Raw genomic sequence first — 23,469 nt, 5'->3', positions numbered from 1 at the left:
TCGTCTTCTCGAGACCCTGGGAAGAAGTCTCATGGTCACCTTCATCTCCATGTCCAAGCATGGGCGCCGCCGTCTTGACAGTTCACACCTGACCACGGCAACCGATGATTGTTGAACATTTTATTTCATTTATAGAACATATTTCTATCAGGAAAAGTTCCATAGGTACAAAAACTATGCGTTATGCATAGAAGAAGAATATATTACATAATGTCGTTGAAGACTATCTTGAAAAAAAATATATATATAAAAAAGCAGAGGTTTGGCCTCCCGTCCCGTCAGGAGGTCGTGCTCGAAGCGGGGCTCTCGAAAGCTGAACGTACGAGTCGCTGGTCGACGTAAAGAGGGACAAAGAGAAAGAGACAGGAGCGGCCAGGAAGGGAGAATCCCTCTAGCTCACTCGGCGACACCACGTCCATGTCCAGCTAGTGAGCCGCCAGCTTCGGGGCCTCGGTAGCAGAACAGAGCAGAGAAGCCACTGTTATGGCGGTGCTCTCGCTGATGATCTTCCGCCTCTCCATCTCGGTCGTCGTCGTCTTTGCCGCCACCGTCTTAGCACCGAAGCACGCCTCCGCGCTCACCCGCCACGACTTCCCCGATGGGTTCGTCTTGGGCGCAGGCACCTCGGCTTACCAGGTACTAGTGTCTAGCACGTGGTTAATTCTGCACCGTCCGAGGATCTCAATTTCTTGAGAACGTCAGGTGGAAGGCGCAGCTGCAGAGGATGGAAGGAAGCCCTCCATCTGGGACACCTTCACCCACCAAGGTCCGTCCAGTACGGACCATGCACCTCTAGCTGCCTCTTTTGTAGAGCTCGCGCTTCAGCAATTCGTACAGGAACCCTTATCTGGGTGGTAAAATTCGAGGTTCTAAAGGTTTCAGTCCGTGGCGACAGGTTACTCGCCTGATGGATCCACAGCAGACGTTTCGGCAGATCAGTACCATCATTACAAGGTAAGGATTGATTTCGCATAGTTACCTCTGAAATTGTACTCTAAAAAGAACTCTAACACAGAGTGCAAATCAAGAAAATATGTTTCTATGGTTTCAGGAAGATGTAAAGCTTATGCACGACATGGGTCTGGACGCGTACAGATTCTCCATTGCTTGGCCCAGGCTTATTCCAGGTACGAAGGTGTATACAAATACAGGTAGAACGTGGCTTGTACAGTTGATCAAACCTGTAGCTGGCTTGATGAAAATCCTAGTTTCTTGTCCAGCAGCCTAAGGGCTGATTGTATTGGAAACCATATTTAGTAAAGCTCCCGATATTCTATGCGAAAAAAAAAAATTCTGATACTTGGTGACGAACCGTGTAGATGGAAGAGGACAGACCAACCCAGAGGGCTTGGAGTACTACAACAATCTGATAGATGAGCTGATACTGCACGGTATACATAGAAATTTCTCTCTGAGATATGACATGTTCATGCACCCCCTTCTTGTTGATGTGAGATTGAAGTGTACAAATATTTGTTTGTTTCTCTCAAATACTGACTAATCCAGCTACTTGTTATGTCATATTTGGCAGGAATACAGCCTCATGTCACCATCTACCATTTTGATCTTCCTCAGGCTCTGCAGGACGAGTACGGTGGACTACTTAGCCCCAGATTCATGTAAGTGCCCGGAATGCTACTTCGGCACAATGTGTTACAGATCAAATGCTAGCTAGCATCAGTGCATCAATCATGTCCACGAGACAGAACTCAGAGAGAATCCACCAGAAGGAGTCACAATTCTTTAGCTATTATAACTTCTAGCATGTGTTGCAGCGAGGATTACACCGCTTACGCAGGCGTGTGCTTCGAGAGTTTCGGTGACAGGGTGAAGCACTGGGTCACCGTCAACGAGCCAAACATAGAACCCATCGGCGGCTACGACACCGGCTTCCAACCGCCGCGCCGCTGCTCTTACCCATTCGGGACAAACTGCAAGGGAGGAAATTCTTCGACGGAGCCATACATAGTTGCTCACCATCTCCTGCTTGCACACGCTTCAGCAGTGTCCCTGTACAGAGAGAAGTACAAGGTCTCTTCAGTCTCCACGCTCGGATACATGCCACACATGGCAAGATCATTGGTTGACCAATGAGTTCAATCGATCATCCTGCAGGAAACTCAAGGAGGGCAGATAGGAGTAACTCTGCTTGGATGGTGGCATGAGCCTGCTACTAACACCGCACAGGATGCAGCTGCTGCTACGAGGATGACTGAATTCCATATTGGATGGTAATTAGTTATATTATTATTACTACTGGTATAGGTAAAACTGTTTATATTCCAGGGACATATTTTTTACCTTTTGCCTAAACCGTATAAAAGTTGACAATGCAATGCTCCAAAATGTTGAAAGGAAAAATATAATGTGACTTACGGAATAGTATCCTCATGTGAGATAGGTTTATGCATCCTTTGGTGTACGGTGACTACCCTCCGGTGATGAGGAGAAGGGTGGGTGCTCGATTGCCGGCACTGACGGCGCAAGAGTCGGAAAAGGTCCGTGGAGCGTTCGACTTCGTTGGCTTCAACCACTATCTCATTATGCGGGTACGATCCATCGAGACCGGTTCCAGCCAGAACCCGGTGGATTACTACGGCGATGCGGCCGTTCAAAGTAAAGATCCCTGACCAAATAGCAGATATATATAAGTTGTTGCGAATATATCTGCTGACTTGCCTACCATTATGTTTGATCTCCTGATCATGCATGTAGATCCTTCGGAAGACATATCCAAGGTATAGCTAAGCATGAAGCATATATATGACTGTTTCATCAGCATATCCAAGCCTCCAAGGTAGCCGTGATGGTCTGACTTGTTCAGTACAACATTCGTGCAGAGCGAGGTGGAGACTGCTCCATGGTCTCTGAGGAAACTGCTGGAGCACCTGAAACTGAGCTACGGGAACCCTCCGGTGTGGATCCACGAAAATGGTAGGCACGCAAGGACAGAAAAAACTACAATCTGAAGTACTGTATCTACAATCTCACTGAATTGTTTTCAATTTCTTGGTTCAGGATACGCAGATGCTGCTGCAGATGCTACAGGCACCCTGAGCGAGGCCGATTACGACGACGACGACAGAGCCGAGTTCCTGCAGGATTACGTGGAAGCCCTCTACCTCTCCATGCGGTACGTGCAGTGCAGACTGCAGACACGCACCTTCTTCTTTTCCCTGGCATTTCTGCGTGCTACTTGCCCGAAATTTTTCAGGAAATCGGTCCAACTCGGAGGACTCATCTCATCTTCTCATATACGTTGACAATTGTGTTGCAGGAACGGATCGGACGCGCGCGGATACTTCGTGTGGTCCTTCCTGGACGTGTTCGAGTACCTGTTTGGCTACAGGTTGCGCTTCGGCTTGTGCGGCGTCGACATGGGCGCCCAGGCGAGGACGAGGTACGTCAGGAACTCGGCCCGCTGGTACTCCGGATTCCTCCGTGGCGGTGAGCTCCGGCCGGTTGCTCGCTCCCAGAAATCCGACGTCCAATGACACAAGAAAAAAAGACGGTCGCTGGCGTCAACTGGAGTATGTTTCTTGTGTGCACACGGGGAACATTTGTACCGGGTTGTTTGTGTTCTGGGCTCGTAGAAAATACTTGTAGTTGTGGAAAAAAAATATTACTTGTACTACTACTTTTTATGGGGAAAATGATACGTGTACGTGTGAAAGAAATACTCTATCGATGATATTGGGTTGTGTTTGGTTTCCTGAAAAGGTCTCGAATTCGCCTAACTAGCCTTCTTCGGCTGGGCCAACTTTCCATCTTGGTCATGTATTCCGTTTGTTTGTCTACATTGTGTTGCTCTTCACAACTTATCGACGGATATAATCCTCTTGGGATGAATAGTTTATCGGTATGGTTTTATCATTTAATATGCGTGTTTGTTTGTCTGCATCTGAGGAGGAATTGCTATACCAATGCAATCGTACAATGTTTGGTTGATTGTATCCTATGCAGCGCTTGCCATTTGCAGTGAGTTTAACAACAAAGTACACAACCACACATAGGTTTAATAGGATAGGAATCGACAATCCAATAAAATTACTATATTGATGGTAGTCTTAACTACCAAATAACTGATTGTTAAGGCATGTACAATGGTAGAGAAGGTATGCATTCTCTTATCACGCCACATCAGTTAGAGAAGGCATTAGATATAAGTCATACAATGCATTATATCTTACAGCCATAGCTAGCAATTAATATGAATAATTAAATTTTGGTAGGAAATTTGTTGCTAAGGGATGAGATATGTGATACAATGGATAAAATAGTCTTCCCTTATTTTCTAAGAGATGATCCCTTAGATAAGGGAAGACAACCTTCTCTCTCTTCATTCTCTCTCCTCCAACTAAGCAAAAAACCTAACATGAGATCTCTAAGGGAAGGCTGACATCACCTCTTGTACGTGCCCTTACAATTCTATGGAAAGAAAAGGGAAGTTCATCAATGATGAACAAGGGGGAGTTAATCAAGGAGTTACCATCTTCACGCTCTTCTTCTTTGTTACTCCCTCCGTTCCTTTCTATAGTGCCTATAGATTTTCTGCACGGAAATTAGCGCAGGAGTATTTTTTACACAAGACCCCCTGGCTAAACGATTTGAGATCAGACTAAAATTAGGGAAATCGATAGCCTCCTAACTTACCGTAACAAATCTCACAAATCTGTCTGGTTGACTCTCCATATATGTGCAGCCAGGTTTAATTAAGGAAAGAAAAAAACATTACTTCCTAAATCTAAGCAATCCTTGGGACCATGTATTAGGAATCTCAATTAACTGTTTCCTATTTTGTAGGGATTTTTTTCCATGCATGTCATGTGGGAGTTGACCGGTGGAGGGGGTAATTGAAAAAAGCCAAGCTACAACCTTATATTGTGAAACAAATGCCAAAAATATATAGGCACTATAGAAAGGAACGGAGGGAGTATTATCTTCTTTCACTTTAGATTCATGTGGTTACATTACCTCACCCCATCCTCTTTAACTTCTAATATCATTTTAAAGATATAGTCAGCCGATTGCGAAATGAACTTTTTTCTCAATAGTCATTTTGTTTCTCACGTTCCAAAGCATCTAAAGGTATAATAGCTGCCCCCCATGGGAGACTCATAGCGCTCAGCGCATGTCAGCCGTCGGATCACCTCATCAGCGTATCTCAGCCGTTCGTTCTTGCCTCTCCTCCCACTAGATAAAGACATGTAATGGCCCTGTGCTACCTGCCTGAGGCTGCTGGTGGGCCCCACCATCGTTCGGGCCCGCCTGTCGGCGACTGCGGCTGGGATCTCCGTCGGTATGCATTGGCGCCAGGCAGTGGATCTCAACCCGCAGGGTATTTTCGGTATTTCACCGCGGACATATAAAAAGAAGAGAAGAGCATCCAGGACGGAAACCCTAGCCGCCGGCTCGTTGTCGCGCGTCCTCTGCCCCCAATCTCCACTCCTCCCAATCCCCGCACGCCTCTCCCCCAATCGCTCACCTCGCAGCCTCTCCACCCCTCTGCCTCCACGCGGTCCTCTCTGGAACAGCCGACACGGGCGACGGGCAGCGTGGCCGACCTCCGGCAGGGGCCGCCGGCGCGAGCAAGGGTCGGCCCAGCCAGTCGGGCGACCTCCACACACCGTCATCTTTCGCGCCAGGGCGGCGGCGGCGGCGACCGCGTGCCTGAGCGTCGGTGGCGGCGACCGCACGCCTTGGCGTCGGCGGCGGCTACGAGCGTGTGCCTGGGCGTCGGTGGAGGTGACCACGCGTGTGGGCGTTGGCGGAGGCGGCAAGCGCGCGTCTGGGCGAGCTAGAGCCTTTTTCGTTTTGGTTCTTGGTTCATTTGGGTGGTTTTCTCTTCCGTTCTTATTCCCTGTGCTTCTTGGTGGTGTTTTGGGATATGATCTCTCCGGTTCTTTATTTTCTCTCTCTCTTTGAGTGCTCCATTTGATTATTTTGTTCCTTTTCGATCTCTTCCTCATCTGCCTCTTCTTGGCCATGGAGGACGCCATCACCCAGGGCCAACAAAAGTGTTGGCTTCGAACGTAGGTACTGCGGTGGAAAGGAGACCTCCAACTGATCCCTCTTTCCCAAACACTCAACGGGAGCAACAACGGGAATGGCATGATTTTCGATTTAGGTACCCAAGATCTTCTCTTCGTAATGATTTTCCTCCTCCTCTCTCTCACACTCTTGATTAATCCAAGAAAATTATGTTTATGTAGATTCTGCTTACCTATGCATAGAAGGTGTTTGATAGAATTCCAAGCAGGTCGTTCTCATATTTTGTCATGGCCGAAGCGAGTCAACGGGGCTGGACCAGAAGCAGATAAGCAACTGGTCCACCAACCATAGTAAGCGGCACGTACTGGAAGCCGGCGGCGAAGGACATTTCGTACTCGATGGACATGACAATGGGTGGCACGGAGGGTGAGCAGCGAGAGGAACTGCTGCGTCGGGCGCTTTGCGTTGGGAGGGCGTGGCTGCCGCTGGATCCATCGTCATCGTCAGTATAGGTATTGCCTCAATCTTGTCTTGCATATTGTGTAGAAAATGGTTACTACAGTTCTTGAAAATAAAGATGATCCATGACTCGCATGAACTATCTCTACAATATGTATTTTTTTTTATTTCTGTACTATATCATGTTACTGGTGTGTGCTGAAGAGCACAACAAAATTCTTACTGGAAGGAAGCGACATGGTAGCCTCCAGCTGATCATATATGTCAGTTACGCATTCTTTCAACTCAAGTATACATCTCTAAGCTACTGAATCGTGTATTGTATGGAACACTTTACACTCGGGATTGGCTCTGTTGTTGACTTTATAAATCCCCAAGTTGCTACTTCCGATGAACTGATAACTTTTACCTTTTGTATGCAAGGATTATTATTTGCTTCAGAATTTAGATGGCCAATACTTACTCCACATTGAGGTAAGGAATTTTTGTCATGTTTTTTCTATGCGTACCAAGCAAATTTCATGAGTACTTGCATCTATATATGCAGCTGATGGTTTCTCATTCTCGATGTCAGTTCGATTGTTCCTAGAGAAACTTTCAGTGTAGCTTAGTTCAAAAGGTTCCTTTGTTGAATGGATGCATGGGCAAAATAATTTAGCCTTTATTTCGATTTATTTTATTGTCATTATCCTACTTATTGCAAATTAGTTTGTAGGTGGCATATAGTCCACTATCTAAAATAAATCCAGCCAGCAAGGTTGTGGCATTTTTTTCTTTGAAGTTTACAGCCTTCGACTGTGCTATTTTTCTCCATGTTTGTAATTTCAGATTACAAGCTACCTTGTGTTGATGTATTTGCAAGCAATCAAGGTGCGCTGATCAATTTCTTGGCGGTTTTATTCTAGCTCATTTCCATGATCACTTTTATAGTGTCTAATTTCTTTTTCTTCTTGCTTTACTGACCTTCCTGTAGATTTGCTACCGTTCTGAAATTCCATTTCTCATCTAATGAGGGGAAAAGATCCGAACCTTCTTTTGTTATGGTTGATTTTAAGACTTGGATACGGTGTCTTACACACAAGAGTTGGTTGATCATACCTATGAGTAATCTGGCTATAATTAGTGATTACCTTATTGGAAGGATCCATGCATTCTGACATCATAGAGGTGAATATATCTGAACTTTTTTGGGCGCATCTTTCAGTCTTTTTGTTGCTGCATGTTTCAGTCTTCATGTGCAGCTGAATTAAACATGATGTCATAAGATGCCTCATATATCTTTTACATGTATTTAAGAAAATTTTGTTTAGCTTCCAATCTTTCTTGGCCCTAGGCTACAGAAATTTGTTTCTTGTTGCAACTAAATTTAAGAAGTTTATAACAAATTAATTCAGATGTATGGATCTACGATGCAACTAATTGGGATTTTGTTCAGTTCCCATAAATACTTTGGGTATTTTATTTTTGAGTTTGTTATTGGTGCAAGTTTTGGTGATATTTTGATTTATGCATAGCCATACTAATTTGGGCGCCATCATGCTGCACCTTTGTTTTGGTGTTCTTTTGGTTTGTGCACAGCCATAATTTTCTTAGCTGCTTGCAAGGGTAATCTGGTTGTTTTTAATTTCTATCTTGGCATTGCAAGATGAGCAGGTGATAGGTTCCATTGATTTTCAGCTCATGAATGAAACATTTTCAAGAATAGTGATGTGTCATTTAATTCTCAGGCTGGAGTTATTTAGATTCAGTACCAATTATTCTTGAATCTGCGAGGCACATGTAGCATTCATGGTGCAGAGGAATTACATGGATATTAAAGATCTTCTGTAAAATAATATGAGATAAACATGGTTTAGGTGAATCATGCGGAGATATTTTCTTTAAATGACATAATACAGCAACATTAATTTTTTGTCTCTGCATTAGTTTTCAGTCCCTTGCAATGTTGTTTCATTTGCATAGGTGCTGATGGTTATGATAGTTATTCAGTAATGCAGGCTCCATTCTCGAAAAAAAAAGTTATGCAGGCTGTCATTAGTTTCTTTACATATCTTGCTTCTTTGCAGTGAGAGTCGTGGCACTTCACACTACTGTGTGAGTACTTGAATTGATTTTGTTCACCTCCCAATCGTTTAATCTAAAGAACTGGGGCATCCTAGGTTCCTGACATTTTCTTTTACCTGCACCATATCCCTCTGCATTGCTTTCTTTGTTCTCTACAATCTACAAATATTGATATAAAAAATTCTTTTTTGTATATATATATTCTTAAATAGTTTTGGGCATCATGTATTTCCATTCTTAAATATGGCAGCTGGACTAAAAAGTGTTTCCATGTATAAAGCTGAGTACCATAACAGCCTGATGCATATCCTATATTTTGTTTTCAGAATAAAAAATGTCTGCCTGATTTTTCATTTACAGAAGTATTTCATGTACAAGGGGAACTTATAGTGTTTACTCACGTATGCCAAGTACAGAATTCAGATCATTTTCTGGTGTTGAGAGTATAACATTTCCTTTATTCTCAAACATTTTCCTTTCTCTGGTCTCCTTAATATTGCTCTGATTAAAGCATTCTTTTGTTTTGTTACAGCCTAATGGAGACTGTCAAGATGGAACTATTGAGCTTGAGACTGTCACTGTCGAGATCCTGTCCAGTCTATTTCTTTCTTTTGCAGCGTTCAGCTGTAATGACCTCCAGCTAGCAGGATAAAGAAAAACTAACAAGCATTAGAGTCAGGTGACCACAATTTTCGTTGGAACAGTTTTGGCTTACAGTACGGCATTTTCATTTTGGTCCTTGATCGCGTTCTGAAAATTCTTGATTACAATTTGTTAAGCTGGAAGAAGTGTGCTTACGCTACTGGTCTCATTCCATTTTGACTTTATATTCCTTTCCCGTAGGATGGCGGGGAAAGAACTATAATGGAAGCACTGAACATGGCCACACTGAAGTTACTGAATATTAATGTTCCAATTACAACAATCAGGTGCTTTTCTTCCCCTTTTTAAAATTCAGGAAATATATGCAATATGGATATGCTTTATCAGCTCTGCAAATTATGGAACAGTTAATTCCCGGCATGAGGAGCAATATACGAAACTGTTAGCTCTTTGATTCCTTTATTAGTAACATGAAATAAGACGGGATACGTAATGGTACTTGATTACAGAAGTGAACATTGTTCAACGTGATGATGATGGCTACATGCCTCTTTAGTTACGATATATTCCACAATGGAAAAATGAAGACATAAGAAGAAAGTGATGTGAATAGTAGCATACATCTCTTTGATTTTTCATTTGATATATCATTGCTTAGGTTATTTCCCAAGTACGAATCCAAGCTTAAACTATTTGTTTTATAAGAGCAAGGACAAAGAATAGCAGTTTCTGAAACTGCCGCAACAAGCTACATGAGTTGATGTTGATTACTTTACGCATGATTTTATAGTACTAAACTATTTTTGGAATACAACTATACAAGAATGTGATGATTCTTTCATTTATTTAAAATAACTTGGATGATGTTTGTGCCAGCTTGTCCCACAAGAGCCTGAAATGCAGTTATGTTTCATTTTGTGTTGTAGGAGCTTTAGGACTAGGGTTAGCAATTTTGATTATGTTTCGGCCACTTCTGCCTTCCCCATCTCTTCTCCAGCTTTTAGTGACGCTTTTTAGTTTCATGCATGCTAAGAACATCGGTGTATACCATATCCTATCTTATAGTATTGTTGGACAGTGATAGTTAGTTATTAGGCCAACTACAGATATGATGCAACTATTTTTTCTTGTGATAGACTGATAGGTACTTGATTGCTTTCGAGTGGTAGATACAAACTATTATAAAATATGCTACGTATTCATGGTCATTACTAAGGCTCCCAAACCCAGTAAGATTTGTTCGTAGCTTCATATTCACGATTCTGCTGCTACATTTACTTCTTTTTGCCGCTTTCCGATATATTTCCAGATGCATCTTCTCAGGCTTTGATGTAGTCAATCTGAATATTAACATACATAATTTTTTTGTAAGTGAAATCTTTTATTTTCTGATATGACTGGTTTGCATCTACTCCCTTCTGTCTTTTGATGTTACATATTGTTAATTATTTTTTTCTATTTGGTCGCCTCTCTCAACTATCATTGAGATTATTTAGGAACATGCTATACTTCCGTGCAGGGCAACCTTATGAATCAAGCAGTACGTCGGCGATGTAAATATACTTTTACGGATGCGGGAGGGAGAAGGTATTCTCTCCATACCTGATCATTTATTTCTTCGTAAGCACATTCTTTTGGTGATTTCTAATTAGTTAAGCATGTTGGTATCCACTATTTTACATTTTGGGACAGTTGTGCTAACGAAACCACAATCAGCTAGCTGCTTTGTGCCTGGTGTTAGATATTGAAACCTCTGCACTCTTTTAAATTTTCGGACGGTTGGGTTAGCAAACCAACATTCAGATGGCTGCTTTGTGTCTGGTTAAACACTGAAGTCACTGCATAAATATCACGACTAGCTACTATATTTTATTTGTTGCATACTAGAAAATTAGCTTTTATATCGAATATGCTTCTGAAAATTTTAATGCCATCTCCATACTTGTATTTCTTCAGAATTTTCTATTGAGATTTTGAGTTTTGAAATGATGCTGTGAACTATAGTTTGATGAAAGGTCTTACAGTGAGTAAAGTGAAGTTGGATGAGAGGATTTGGTGTGTCTCTGCCCTGCTGGCTGGGTCACTAGCTCACTGCCTGCTCGAGGTTGCTGGTGCAAGTATTGCAAAGATTTATGTGCTGCTTGAGCCTGCCATGTGCGTTGACATTTCTTCGGGGCTATATGACTGATACGTCTCCGACGTATCGATAATTTCTTATGTTCCATGCCACATTATTGATGATATCTACATGTTTTATGCATACTTTATGTCATATTTATGCATTTTCCGGCACTAACCTATTAACGAGATGCCGAAGAGCCGATTCTTTGTTTCTGCTGTTTTTGGTTTCAGAAATCCTACAAAGGAAATATTCTCGGAATTGGACGAAATCAACGCTCAGGGGCCTATTTTTCCACGAAGCTTCCAGAAGACCGGAGGACTTACGAAGTGGGGCCACGAGGCGCCGCCACACTAGGGCGGCGCGGCCCAAGCCTTGGCCGCGCCGGCCTGTTGTGTGGGGCCCTCGTGTGGCCCCCTGACCTGCCCTTCCGCCTACTTAAAGCCTCCGTCGCGAAACCCCCAGTACCGAGAGCCACGATACGGAAAACCTTACTGAGACGCCGCCGCCGCCAATCCCATCTCGGGGGATTCAGGAGATCGCCTCCGGCACCCTGCCGGAGAGGGGAATCATCTCCCGGAGGACTCTTCACCGCCATGATCGCCTCCGGAGTGATGAGTGAGTAGTTCACCCCTGGACTATGGGTCCATAGCAGTAGCTAGATGGTCGTCTTCTCCTTATGTGCTTCATTGTCGGATCTTGTGAGCTGCCTAACATGATCAAGATCATCTATCTGTAATGCTATATGTTGCGTTTGTCGGGATCCGATGGATAGAGAATATTATGTTATGTTGATTATCAATCTATTACCTATGTGTTGTTTATGATCTTGCATGCTCTCCGTTATTAGTAGAGGCTCTGGCCAAGTTTTTGCTCTTAACTCCAAGAGGGAGTATTTATGCTCGGTAGTGGGTTCATGCCTCCATTAAATCTGGGACAGTGACAGAAAGTTCTAAGGTTGTGGATGTGCTGTTGCCACTAGGGATAAAACATTGATGCTATGTCCGAGGATGTAGTTATTGATTACATTACGCACCATACTTAATGCAATTGTCTGTTGTTTGCAACTTAATACTGAAGGGTTTGGATGATAACTTTGAAGGTGGACTTTTTAGGCATAGATGCATCTTTGGATAGCGGTCTATGTACTTTGTCGTAATGCCCAATTAAATCTCACTATACTCATCATATCATGTATGTGCATGGTCATGCCCTCTCTATTTGTCAATTGCCCGACTGTAATTTGTTCACCCAACATGTTATTTATCTTATGGGAGAGACACCTCTAGTGAACTGTGGACCCCGGTCCTATTCTTTACATCTGAATACAATCTACTGCAATACTTGTTCTTTACTGTTCTTCGCAAACAATCATCATCCACACTATACATATAATCCTTTGTTACAGCAAGCCGGTGAGATTGACAACCTCACTGTTTCGTTGGGGCAAAGTACTTTGGTTGTGTTGTGCAGGTTCCACGTTGGCGCCGGAATCCCTGGTCACTACAAGAAAAGTTCTGATAGACAACGTCTCAAAATCGTCCACTAAGGGGTATTTTTTGTCGCCTATGGGCCTAACCCGACGATATGGGTTCTGTTGTGGAAACTGCGTCAGGCAAAGTCCTACGACGATTTTTTCGGTCCGTCGCGCTTGGGCGCCCTTCCGCCACGGAAAATCGGACCGTTGCGCAAGTGTTTCCGGGAGCCCGTTGACTGCTGACGTCATGCAAACTGCCACGTGGCAGACGCCGTTAACTGGCAGTTAACGGCGTTAACCGGCTGAAACCCCGTGGTAGATGGTAGGCCCACACGTGGCCTGCCACGTCTTAAGCGGGCCGGCCCATTAAGTTTGCGGGCCGGGCCAGCTGACTTAGTTTGACCGGTCAACTATATAGCTGGGCTGGTCCATTAGTTACGTTGGTCGGGCCTAACCTATAAGGTTGACTGGTCAAAACATTAATGGGCCGGCCCACTAAGCATGTGGGCGGGGCCGAATGCACTCGTTTGACCGGTCAACAGGCAAAAGGGCCGGCCCACAAGACATGCGGGACCCACTTTCCTGTTATCGGGCCGGCCCATTTAACTAGTGGGGTCCACCTTAAAGCAACTGGGCCAGCCCAAGAAGTTATTGGGCCGGCCCAATTAGCATGTGGGTCCCACTTTCCTGCTATCGGGCCGGCCCATTTAGTACGTGGGGTCCACATTAGATCAAATGGGCTGGCCCAACAAGCCAGTGGGCCGGGCCAAAAGCACAGGTGGGTCCCACTTTCCTGTTAAAAGGCCAGCCCATTTAGTACGTGGGGTCCACCATATAGCAAGTGGGCCGGCCCAACAAGATAGTGGGCCGGGCCAAAAGCACAGGTGGGTCCCTCTTTCCTGTTAAAGGGCCGGCCCATTTAGTATGTAGGGTCCACCATATAGCAAGTGGGCCGGCCCAGCAAGATAGTGGGCCGGGCCAAAAAATAGTGGGCCCCACTTTCCTCTTAAAGGGCCGGCCCATTTAGTATGTGGGGTCCACCGTATAGCAAGTGGCCGACCCAACAAGATAGTGGGCTGGGCCAAAAGCACAGGTGGGTCCCACTTTCCTGTTAAAGGGCCGGCCCATTTAGTATGTGGGGTCCACCATATAGCAAGTGGGCCGGCCCAACACGCTAGTGGGCCGGGCCAAAAGCATAGGTGGGTCCCACTTTCATCTTAAAGGGCCGGCCCATTTAGTATGTGGGGTCCACCATGTAGCAAGTGGGCCGGCCCAACAAGATAGTGGGCCGGGCCAAAAGCATAGGTGGGTCCCACTTTCCTGTTAAAGGGTCGGCCCATTTAGTATGTAGGGTCCACCATATAGCAAGTGGGCCGGCCCAGCAAGATAGTGGGCCGGGCCAAAAACACAGGTGGGTCCCACTTTCCTCTTAAAGGGCTGGCCCATTTAGTATGTGGGGTCCACCACAAAAGCAATTGGGCTGGCCCAACTAGTTAGTGGGCCGGCCCAGTAGTTGGTGGGGTCCACCTTAAAGCAAGTGGGCCGGCCCAATTAGAGTGTGGGGTCCACCGTAAATCAAGTGGGCTGGCCCAATAAGTAAGTGGGCCAGCCCGTTTAGTTGCTGTTTATATGCCGACATAATAGGCGCTTTAGGATTTTGCGGGCCGCCACATATGTGATTTCGCTTAATTGGACCGTTTAAGGGATGGGAATTCGTGATTTAGATACTGAGAATATTTATGCAGCATTGATTTCTGTCAAATAGCCTCACTTACCACAAGCACCAAAGAAAATATGCGCGAAAGAACTATAAAAACTAACTAAATATTACATCAGCTGCAAGGCTTTGAAAAAATATTACAGAACCCAGAGAAATTGAATGGTAATTAAACCTAGCAATACAATGAAGCGATCCGGCAATCTTTAAAGTTGTCCATGCAGCACCTATATCTGAAACAAAGACATTACAAGTTAAGACAGCAACAATGGAAAGGCAAAGACACTACAATATTGTTTGCCAAAGAATTTGGAACTCATCATTTCGTCGTTATAACAAGATCATTGTAATGCGCACAATAAGCAAACAAAGAGTGCATGCCGCATACCAACAGCCAATATAACAGAGCATGTTAGAATGAAACAATAGACTTACTACTTCGAGTCCCATGCAAACCACCATGTTCAGGGAGTACAAAATTGGCATGAACAACATAGTAGCAGGCTATAAATTTTGTAACAACGACTGAGCAAGATGAAGTTATGATGGCTACATCTACAGAGCAGGGAATGTAAACCAAAAATAGAAGTTACGATGGCAAAAGCTAAAGAGGAGGGAATGTGAACCAACATGTGCCAAGTGCAATTACTTCATTTTGGCCGTGAACTAAATAATACTCCTGAACTTATAGTGAAGGGGATGCAAATCAAGATGTTTCGGGATATAAACTTGTAATGAGCAACACATAGAGGATAGTTAATGCTGGAGCTTAGGATGGACCAGATACAGAATATAGTGGGATCACCTGTGAACTTGTATAAGAGGGAATGCAAACCAATATGTTCAGCATTCCATATGTGAGCGTCATGCCAAGTCAGAGAAACAAGTCAATAATGCAGCTTTTGAAGAACAAGATGGCACGCAAAATTATTATCTAGTAGTATGACAAGTTTATTTGTACTACAGGCTAGATAGCAGAGTGATAGCATGCCAAACTAAGTCCTTACTTTGTTAGCTTACAATGAACTAGATACAAAACAATGGCATCACCTGTAGTACAGGGAATGCAAGCCAACATGTTCATGGAGTAAAAAATTGGCACAAACAACATAGTAGCATGCCATAATTTTTGTAACAACGACTGAGCAAGATAAAGTTATGATGGCTAGATCTACAGAGCAGGGAATGTAAACCAAATATAGAAGTTACGATGCCAAAAGCTATAGAGCAGGGAATGCGAACCAACATGTGCAATTACTTAAAATTGGCCATGAACTAAATAATAGCAGGATGTTACTATAATACCTATAATTTTCGTAACAACGACTGAGCAAGATAGAAGTTATGATGGCTACATCTACAGAGCAGGGAATGCAAACCAAAATGTTCAATCGCTTAAAGTTAGCAATGAACTAGAAAATAGCAAGGTGTTACGGTCATAGCTAGGAATGAACTAAAAGATCTTCAGACAAACAAGCATCTGAACCCAGAACATGGCGCTAAAACAAGGGACTTACATTAGGAGAAGCACTCTGTGGGAGTCACAGCAGATCTTCCTGGGGTTGAAAGATCCGGTGATGAAGTACGCTACATGTGCTACTTGGGGTTGGAGAGACGGCCATTACACTTCATGGTTACTCATCTCATCTGCAAAAACGTAACGGCGCGTCGTTAGCACAAACAGGTTCCCCCAAGATTAAACAAGAACTTGCAGGCAAGCAATAGAAAAGCGACAGTAGAAGAGTTTAGATCATGCACGGCGCCGGTGAAGCAGATCCGGTTCATGCACAACGGTGTCGGTGAGCAAGATCCGATGCGGTGGAAGACGGATCCGGCGAAGTGGCTCCGGTGGGGTGGACGATACCGCAGCTGAAGCGACTGTGGTAGACTGCTGGATGAGCATATGGTTTCGAGGTTCGGCGGGGATGATCCGGTCCGGTTGATGACGGCGTCGATGAAGCGGCTCCGGCAGGCAGCCGGATGACGTGGATCGCGAGGCCTCGGGTAGGCCAGGGAAGTCCGGCGGGGATGTTCCGGTGCGGTGGTCGTGGAGGTGGGAGAGAGAGAGAGACTTGGGAAGTTTCGGTGGGTGTGGTCTCAGAGGAGAGACTGAGGGGAATGAATTTTTTTCGGTTAGTTTCCGGGGCTAGGGAGGTGGTGATCGAAACAAATGACGGGTAGAACCCCACCAACCGACTTATACATGGACATTGTTGTCATCTTTACGAGGGTAGAATGGGAAGTTAGAAGCGTGTGAAATATTTGTATTTTTTGGGCGGGAAGTTTTGCCGCTGGAATGAGATTTCGAATTTGGCTACAGTGCAAGTAATACAAAAATATGAGACCGTATTAGTACGGCCAAATGTCACATCAAGTCATCATCACGTTGAAAATTAGCATCATTAGAAAGTGCTTTTCAATACGAATCCAACGATACTAATTACATACGGAGTATAATATAATCAAGATTGTGTTGCTCAATTTTTATTGTCAAAGTTCGTCTTGGAATACGCGTGGGCCTTATTCCTTGGGACGGAGGTAGTACTTACCACTATGACTAGTCTAATATAAAAATGGTAGACCATGCGAAGTAGCTCTGCTCAGGCATTTATTCCCAGCGATCATATCAAGCCATTATCACAAACAAAATCAGTTACTCCCATGTCCTCCGAACTGCAATTCAAAAATGCCTCTGAAATATTTCGGAGTTAATTGGCTAGTGGTTTTGCAGCTCAACTGATTTTGAGTTTGAGTGTGGCTACAGTCGAAGCTATATCTGTATCTGTCCATCTATATCTATATGTGTCCACCTATCCACTATATATAAAAAAAAACTCAGTTTTTGAAATCAGATAAGCCATCACCATGATGCACAAGCAATTATTGGCCGTTGGCACATCAGTTCTCCAACGCTTGATCCAACGGTCAAAGTTCCATTTTTTTAAGAGAACGGTCAAAATTCATTTGATTCGCTCGGGAACTGCGCGCGCCAAAATGAGTCTGACGAAGAGTTCTCACGGACGCGCCTTGGCGATACATTGAATGCATATCGTGCAAGGTCAAAAAAAATGCAAATATTGCAGGATCGTATGTGGCTCCTATGAGCTGAAGTACTCCATGAAACCATGAACATACATGTAGATGGGAATCCCATGTAGATGATCTGAAGAACGACCCGCTGCATCTTTCACAAATCCATCTACATGACATCATAAACTTTAATTAGGAAGCAGCCACTTAACAATCATTGCCCAAAATCTAACGGGTTCGACAATAAGCTGGTAATTCTCTATTATATATAAACACCAAAAAAATAAATTAACAAGTAAGAAAGGAGTGTCAATGCCACCAGGACTTACAAAAAAAGGGAATTAGCACTTTGTAATCTCTTTGTTTTAACACATACGTTCTGCTCAGGAATCCAGGGCCTAGGGTCACATCAAGTCATAATCAGAACCAAAGTCGGTTCCCATGTTCTCCAATTCAAAACGCGTACAAAATATTTCAGTGTGTGAAATAATTGTATTCGATAGGCAGGAGGTAAATGCTACAGTGTTGAGATTTTGAATTAGATGGTTGTTAAGCTATTGATTATAATTGTATTTGAGTAGCATACATAAGTATCTCTGTTCACAACTCGCCTCTACAGAAGCAGGAACAGCTGTTGAGTTGCAGTACAACGCAAAGGAGAAGCCATTGTTCCGTTCATTGCCCTCAATACAGCGATGAATGAACCAGACCAGTTGACAAGCTTCTAGACCTGGACTATATGTAGAAAGCTGGAAACCAATGGATCACAGAAAATCATCAGTGTCAAGCTTTAATGCACTAGCCAACGCGACCAAAAGTCCGAATTGATGGAAAGGGCTCGGCAATCCACTTTATACATCTCAACATAGCCAACGCAACAAAAAGTCCAAACTGACAGAAAGGGCTAGACCGGGAGAAGAGAAGAGAAGGTTTGCGAAAGCGACGACTCGAACTTGAGACTATGGGCTCTGATACCATGTCAAGCTTCATCCACAAGCCAACGGAACCACAAGTCAGAACTGATGGAAAGGGCTAGGTAATCCACTTATAATATTAACAATCGGCAGGGTTCCGGTTCAAAAAAAATCCACATCACAACAAGGAAACGACCACCAAGATCATATCAATTGCAGATAAATGCACCTACGAAATATGCTCAGACTAAGGAACCATTTTACAAGACCAAGATACTAACCTATCACTGTCCCCGTTCATCTCCAATTATCTAGCAGATACTCTTCTTACTACTTACTAGCATTCCTAACCTGCTCCAGTAGGGCCTCCTTCTGTGCTGATATCGTTCTAAAATTGACGACTTCTAGTCTTAGCGCAGCTGATGCAGCTCGTTCTACTTGGAGTTGCTCCTCTTGAACTTGAGCATGCAAATACTTTGACTTGGACATGGACTTGCACTTCACCAGTCCAGCATTCCGTAAGAAAGTGTTTTTGGCAATGCTTTTCTTTTTTATTGCCATGGAAAATGCCTTCACACATTCTTCATCGGTTTTTTCCAGACCGTTTTTACTGGGTTTTGCCATCTCTAATTTCATATCTTCCTGCAAAAAATCCAGTTCGTACACATGTGTAAACATGATAGTTACTACAGAGAAACTTGCTGATAGTAGATTTATCATGTGTATGACCTACTTTTATTCCTACAGTTTGGCATGTCTGATTCACATCACATGAATTTTAATAAACATCTATAATATCATATTGACATGTACTTTACTACTCCTACAAGTTGGGATGTGAGTCGTCACAAAATTTCAATCTTAGAGAAGACTTACAAGAACACTCTGTGCGACTTCTCCAATCACTTCAAGTTTGTTCTTCTGGCATGCTTCAAAAATCTCTGCAGAGTCATCTCTTTGTTTGGTTCCCTTTTACTTGCATTATGTAACATCTGCATTTTAGTACTACCATTTATAAATCGAATAACGCGGTTGAAATGGAGGATCATAATATAAGCTGCACACTGGTGTATATACTCTGCATGATCTTTTACTAAAATATTTCTAAATAGCAGTATAAAACAACATGTCCTTACTTTTTGCCGAATGTGCACTATAAGGTTACGAGATCCCGTACGGCTAGGTAAAAGTAGTTTACCACGGTTTTTCTGATTCTGTTAAGCCAAATTCTGCAAATAGGAGACTAGTGAGACACTGCTATAAATAACAATCCAAGATGTGATCTGGTATCAGTCTTACAAATCATACCATATTCTTTGGATCAGACCAGTGTTTCACAAGATCTCCCCACTGTTTGTCAGTCATTTGCTTAAGAGGAGATCTAGTTGGAATACTCCCAGTAATCTTTCCAGTGAAGTATTTCTTCTTTAGCCTCGTCGCGATATCGGCGCAGACGATACCTGAGAATAGACTGTTGAGAACATGCTTTACTTCCTCTTGGTCATCATCGAACTCGAACCTTAACTGTTCACAACAATATAAACCGTTGGTGCGATATGCATAGAGCCAACAACAAGCTAGAAGGAACGGGACGTGCCAATGTGGTATACTAGTATGAGTAACATTACCAAGAGAAAGATGACTTACGTGTAACCTGTGCACTAATTTTTCAAAATGCGCAGAGGTGTCTACGTGCTCTTTCCATGTTGGGAAGATAGGAATTTCATTCCTGACGAAAATTCCTACATCCGATGCTAATTTACAAGATTCTTCTGGGTCCAGTGGCCTTCTGCCACCTACGATAGATGAAAGGCAAAATCTTGATTCCATCCCAGCAAGCTTAGCTACGAACATTTTCCCTACTGTTGGGCCCCTCGTTTTTCTTGATCGTGGTGCAACTACAAAGTTAAGCATTACATCAAGCTATCAAGGTAGATATTTTTTTTATATATACATATTTATCTATAAAGTATAACTTTATAACGGAGAATGAAACTATAAGCATTGGAAAATGTACCTTCTTCGGTGTGGGGCTCATCCTCATTGGAGTTGTCTATGGCAGGATTGGCGGGACTAATATGGGTCAGTGGGAGATCATCAACAGTTTGTTGATGTTGTGCTAGCAGTGTTTGGCCAGTTGTGGTTGTGTCAGCTGGGACTGGTACAGTGTGCCCTTGGGCAGTATTTCCTACCACAGCTACTTCTGATCCCAATTGTGGCTGAGAAGTTGCCGTGGAAACTGGTTCTGCTGCCAATTGTGGTTGAGAAGTTGCTGTGGAAACTGGTTCTGCTGCCAATTGTGGCTGAGAAGTTGCTGTGGAAACTGGTTCTGCTGCCAATTGTGGCTGAGAAGTTGCTGTGGAAAATGGTTCTGCTGCCGATTGTCGCTGGTTGACTGGATTGGTAACAGGTGGCTGATTCAACCGCTTGGGGTGTTCACCACGTTTTTTTTTATTTCAGTACTCTTAGCATTTGCGTTATTTTCTTCAACTAGTGCCATGAATCGCTGAGACTGTCTAGTAGCAGAAGCAGATTTCTTTTTTGGTTGCAGCTGTTCTATCACCGATTCAGTTGCCTGTTGAAAGGTCTTCCTCTCAGTGGTGGTGACATAGGCATCCCCAATGGGCCTGCCGATGATAGTACCCGGGGTTTACTGAAGGCCCACTACCCGAAGAATAAGAAGACTCGGAAGCCCAAGATATTGTTAAGGAAAGCTAGAGTTGTAATAGGAAGCATTATTTGTAATCTTGCGGGAGGAGTTAGAAACCTTCCCGGACTCTGTAACTTGTACAATACGAATCCCTCGGCTCCGCCTCCTATATAAGGGGGAGTCGAGGGACAAAGAAGTCATCGAATCTACTGTCAACACAACCTTAGTTTTATATTCATCGAGTACTTTTCGGCTGAAACCTTCGAGATCTACTTGCCCTCTACATCTAACTAAACCCTAGTCTACAATCCGTAGGCATTGACAAGTTAATACCTTGTCAATTGGCGCCGACCGTGGGATCTAGAGGCGACAAGGAGCTGATCTCGATGGCACGTTCAAGATCGTCGACTTCATCAGTAGCAAGCAACATCATGGAGAGAGGTAAACAGATCGAAACTGGTCTCGTTGATTTTATTCCTCACCCGCCTGACAAGGTATCAACTTGTCAATGCCTATGGATTGTAGGCTAGGGTTTAGTTAGAAGTAGAGGGTAAGTAGATCTCGAAGGTTTCAGCCGAAAAGTACTCGACGATTATGAAAACTAGGGTTTGCAGATAATGATTCGATTGATTCTTCGTCCCTCGACTCCCCCTTTATATAGGAGGTGGAGCCGAGGGATTCGTGTTATACAAGTTTACAGAGTCCGAGACGGTTTCTAACTCATCCCGCCAGATTACAAACAACACTTCCTATTACAACTCATCTTTTCCTTAAATACATCTTGGGCTCTCGAATCTTCTTATTCTTCAGGTAGTGGGCCTTCAGTAAACCCCGGGTACTATATTCGATAGGCCCATTTGGGGTGCCTATGTCAGTAGCCCCCGAGATTTTGCTTGAATCGTAGAGTCAGGGAAAATCTCCACTGTTTATTTTTACTCGCAAGCTTTAACTTTTTATATTTCTTCACATAAAATTCTATATTATACAGGGATACTGGTAGTTGGGGCTAGTTCATCTGACGGATCAGGTACTAGTTAACTGCTCTAGTGGCAATCCGCAAAAACCTACTTCAAAATCACGTCCCTGGACATGATCTCGGGATACTGGTGTAAACGTCGACAGGTGCCGCTTAAGGTCTTACCATTCTGTCGAGTCCCAGTCAAATTTATCGGATACCTAACGCGTCCGTTAGGATTTTTCTTCGTATCTGTTGATACGGATAAAAGTAGCAGAGCGCAGTCTTTGGCGATGCCACGCCCAGCAGAACGGATCTGGGGTCTTACCTTCGCAAATTTGCGGCATTCAGAAATTGATCGCAACTTCGGCGTTCTGAGAATATATTGTCGAGTGCTTTTCCGGCTGTTGGAATGGCACATTTTATCGAGTCAAGTATGACTTATATTGCTCTCCCGATGGGAGTATATGTAGAGTTAATTATAACTCGAAATATACTCTCTTACTTTTCTACTTTTTATTTGATAATTTCATCGGGCACGCGAACAGCGTTCCCGATGGGAGTAGCCCCCGAGGCTACAACCAAGAACTTGTGCTTGGTTGTAGGCTCAACATTTTAGTCCACCTTGTCACTATATTGCCATTACTTCCCAATATGATCTCTTTCTTCTTCTCTCTTTTTTTATCTCTCGGGTGCGCGAACAGCGCTCCCGATGGGAGTAGCCCCCGAGGCTACAGCCAAGAACTTGTGCTTGGTTGTAGGCTCCCGCAATTTCTATATTGCCATAGTCGAAATCTTACTTTTTGTCGAAGTAGCCCCCTAGCATTTGGGCAAAAACTTGTTTTTGATCAAAGGCTCCCGAAGTATTGAATAATTCTTCCTGTCGCCAATCTTCTTTTATTTTCTTATCGACATGCTTCCGTTAATCAAATTTACTTCATCCTTCTTGAATAGTCGTGATTTTCCTGCCCTGTGGGTCCATTGCTTCCACCACGTTGACACGTCGTGCAAGTGGGGGACACACGTCCTCCGCTTTTTCTGGCGCACGTACGGTAACGCCTATCTCAAGAAAAATACTTTTTGCCCTTGTATCTAGAAGATCTAGTCTCACCACACGATTTCTTCATCGAACGGCACACTACTTCACCCAATTCTTATATAAACCTTTCTTCAACCTCCGTTCATCCCCTCGCTTGCGCTGCTCATCTGTTCCTCTTCGCAAAACTTCCCTGCGCCCAACTCTCTCGATCTTCCGCACGCTCATACATTGCTTTGCCCATTGCCATTGATGCCACCGCGCGTGCGTCTGACTCGCCACAGCACTCCGGAATCCAAGATGGCCGCCGAGGATCTTGAGTGGGAGAGATCCAAAATCTCCAACCAAGACACCAACATGCTGAAGAGGCTCGGCCTCATGAAGAAGGAGGACGCCATCCGCTTTCCCAGCGAAGAAAGCTACCCCAAGCCTCCAATGGAGTACCGGGTTAGTT

At 43.9% G+C, this 23,469-nt stretch overlaps 1 protein-coding gene across 1 annotated transcript; it reads left to right on the top strand.

Annotated features, from left to right (window-relative positions):
• The first annotated feature begins 318 nt into the window (after positions 1 to 318).
• Positions 319 to 3,737, top strand: LOC139829714 (beta-glucosidase 32-like). Its single transcript, XM_051332828.2, has 13 exons — positions 319 to 636; positions 703 to 766; positions 896 to 954; positions 1,052 to 1,127; positions 1,320 to 1,391; positions 1,532 to 1,619; positions 1,776 to 2,031; positions 2,116 to 2,231; positions 2,402 to 2,616; positions 2,716 to 2,738; positions 2,841 to 2,934; positions 3,019 to 3,133; positions 3,278 to 3,737. The coding sequence occupies exons 1-13, from the start codon at positions 484 to 486 to the stop codon at positions 3,492 to 3,494; spliced, it is 1,548 nt and encodes a 515-aa protein (XP_051188788.1). The 5' UTR covers positions 319 to 483; the 3' UTR covers positions 3,495 to 3,737.
• Positions 3,738 to 23,469: the final 19,732 nt, after the last annotated feature.

This window comes from Lolium perenne, chromosome 5, assembly GCF_019359855.2.
Source record: "Lolium perenne isolate Kyuss_39 chromosome 5, Kyuss_2.0, whole genome shotgun sequence".
Lineage (NCBI taxonomy): Eukaryota > Viridiplantae > Streptophyta > Magnoliopsida > Poales > Poaceae > Lolium > Lolium perenne.
This window is presented reverse-complemented; position numbering and strand designations above follow the sequence as displayed.